The sequence below is a fragment of the Brachionichthys hirsutus genome, unplaced genomic scaffold (genome assembly GCF_040956055.1).
Source record: "Brachionichthys hirsutus isolate HB-005 unplaced genomic scaffold, CSIRO-AGI_Bhir_v1 contig_735, whole genome shotgun sequence".
Classification (NCBI taxonomy): Eukaryota; Metazoa; Chordata; class Actinopteri; order Lophiiformes; family Brachionichthyidae; genus Brachionichthys; species Brachionichthys hirsutus.
This window is the reverse complement of record NW_027181030.1, coordinates 1-2,763: the sequence shown is the minus strand read 5'-3', so window position 1 is coordinate 2,763 and position 2,763 is coordinate 1. Positions and strand designations below refer to the sequence as shown.

The 2,763-nt window shown below is 66.4% G+C and overlaps 1 protein-coding gene across 1 annotated transcript; it reads right to left on the bottom strand.

Annotated features, from left to right (window-relative positions):
* Positions 1–201: 201 nt before the first annotated feature.
* On the bottom strand, positions 202–2,760 carry LOC137917112 (amino acid transporter heavy chain SLC3A2-like). The gene is given in 12 exon segments (XM_068759998.1): positions 202–600; positions 675–894; positions 976–1,053; positions 1,124–1,323; positions 1,413–1,522; positions 1,685–1,821; positions 1,891–1,979; positions 2,071–2,244; positions 2,308–2,418; positions 2,421–2,492; positions 2,564–2,738; positions 2,740–2,760. Coding segments are annotated over 12 exon segments (1,527 nt in total). The 3' UTR covers positions 202–460.
* Positions 2,761–2,763: the final 3 nt, after the last annotated feature.

Genomic DNA, 2,763 nt, shown 5'->3' with positions numbered 1-2,763 from the left:
GGACACACACACACACACACACACACACGCTCTGAGAATGACGGACACACACACACACACACACACACACACACACACACACGCTCTGAGAATGACGGACACACACACACACACACACACACACACACACACACACACGCTCTGAGAATGACGCACACACACACACACACACGCTCTGAGAATGACACACACACACGCGGGTCGGTAGCCGGTCGGTTTATTCGCTCTAGTTTAGTAACAGACGGGATTTCCCGTCGACTCGTTTCAAACGCTGAAACGGAACGAGGAACGGATCGTAAAATAAAAAGGTAAAAACTAAAAGCGCTAGCGTCCGGCGCCGCCGGCCCGTCGGCAGCTTCCCTCTGACCCGGTTCCGTTTGCTCCGACTACAGAAAGTCGGGTTTCTCCTCGTTAAAATGGTCGTTCCGCGTCTTCCCGATGGGCCTCTCTGGCGCCATCTTCAGCCCTCGTAGGAGAAGCGCAGCAGGACGGCCTCGCCCGGGCCCAGGACCAGTCCGTCCAGGTCCACCACGGCGTCCTCCTTCAGCTCTGGGTCGGTGGACAGCGTCACCGCCGCCGCCGCCGGCAGCTCCACCTCCTCTGCAGGAACAAGCAGCGCGTGTTAAAGAGGAGAAAATGGCCGCCCGGCCAACCGCAGCGACGCGAAGCCTTGCCTGTCGGCGCCAGCCGGAGCGTCATGGTCTCGGGCGACGCCCCCCAGTTGACCGCCGTTACGTATCGTTCGCTCTGGTCCCACGCCCGGAGGAAAGCGAGGGATGAGGCGGAGGAGTAGAGCGGGTAGGAGTGGCCGTGGAGGAGGGAGCGCTCCTTCCCCCGCAGGTCGCCGAGGGATACGAACCACGCCCTCAAGGCGAGGCGCTCCTTCCGCTCCGCCTGCAACGGGAAGCGGCGGTCAGGAACGCCGCAGGAACGCCGCAGGAACGTCACGCCGTCATTCCGGGAAGCGGCGCTTACCTCCACCGCCTCGTCGACGCCCTCGCCCTCCGCCGGCTCCTGCTCGATGTCCCAAACCATCCTGGGATAGGCCGGGCCCTGACGAAGACGAAGACAAAGACGAAGGTCACACACCGTAAAGACACCCGACCCCCGACCGGCGGCTCACCTGGCCCGCCTGGAGGCCGATCTCGTCTCCGTAGGTGAACACCGGGGTCCCGGGCATGGTGAAGAGCAGGAGCTGGTAGAGGCGGATCAGGGGCGTGGCCACCCTGCTGGACAGCTGGCCCCGCCGGGCGGCGCCGAGGCCCCAAGCCAGGCTCCTCTGCTCGGGACCGAGGGCGTCCAGGTCTCGGATGCGCTCCACACCTGCACCAGCAGAGGGACGAAACCAAGACTCAGATCAGAACGGCGCCGGGGCGGTCCAACGGCGGTCCAACGGCGGTCCAACGGCTCACCTCCGGGTCTGGTGCTGAGGAGATCCGACAGGACCAGGTCCACGCCGGTGGCGTTGACGAGCTGAAGCAGCTCCGAAGCCGAAGCGCCTTCAGCCACGCCCATCAGCGCCCTGAGGGACGGACAGGCAGAACTTTAGTGATCCAGCGGCGTGGTGGGAGGCGGGGCCGGTCACACGGCAGAGGGGGCCGGCCTAAAGCAGCTTCAGGTCGGCCCAACATTTACCAGAGCCGCTCCACAAGAGGGCGCTGAAGCCCAGCAGGAAGCAACCCACCTGTTCTCCTCCCCCGCCGTGCGGTTGCCCCGCACAGCGGCCCGCAGCAGGGTCCAACCCACGGAGCCGGACGCGGCGCTGAGGTTCGATACCTTGATGCCGTCGAAGCCCAAGTCCAGCCAGTGCTCCGCCCCCGCCTGCAGGACGGCAGCGTCTCAGAGGCGTTCATGCTAGCGGCTCCGGGACCGGGGAGGGGCGGGGCCTACCTTCACCGTCTCCATCAGGTCGCCGGCGCCGCCGAACCAGGGATCAGCGCCGAGGTAGTTGGGGGTCAGGTCCAGAACCACGGAGATACCTGACGGACGTAAACCGGATCAGGAGCTGCCCCCAGCGTCCCCAGCGTCCCCAGCGTCCCCAGCGTCCCCAGCGTCCCCACGCCGTCCTACCCTTCCTGTGGGCCTTCTCCAGCACGGCCACCAGGGCGTCCTGCGAGCCCTGACCCGGCGTGACCTCGGCCAGGTTCAGGGTGCTGGGCTGGTCCGCCTGGACGGTGTGCAGCGGCCCCAGGACCAGGCCCTTCACCTTCAGCTGGTTAATGGCGTCCATCTTGCTCTCCACACCTAGAGACGGGCCAATCAGAGCGTCAGGGGCGTGTCCACTCAGCGGCTAGCCCAGAGGCTCACCTTCCAGCCCGCCGGCGAAGGCCTCGGCGTCGGGGACCTGGTACAGCGGGCCCCGGTTCCACCAGCTCATCTCGGGGATGGCTTTGCAGCGCGGCGCCCGGACGATGATGCGACGGCGCCGGCCAGCATCCCCATCCAGCCCAGCCAGAACAGGACGAGCAGCGCCCAGCGGGTCCGCACCCACCTGCGCACGGGACAAGGCGTCAGGACGGCCACCAGGGGGCGTCGCCTGCAGGGCGTGGGCGGCGGCTCTCACCCCGGGTGCCGGCGACCTTCATCAGCTCCTCTTTGGACAGGCCGGTGAAGGACAGCTCGTCCTCGGGGACCTTCACCTTCACGCTGCCGTTCGTCTCGCCACCAGGGGGCGGCCCTGCGCCCGTCATGGGCTGCTTCTCCGGGTCCAGCTCGTTGAGCTCCACGTCCTTCATGTCCGACCCCCGCGTCCTTGTTCATGGT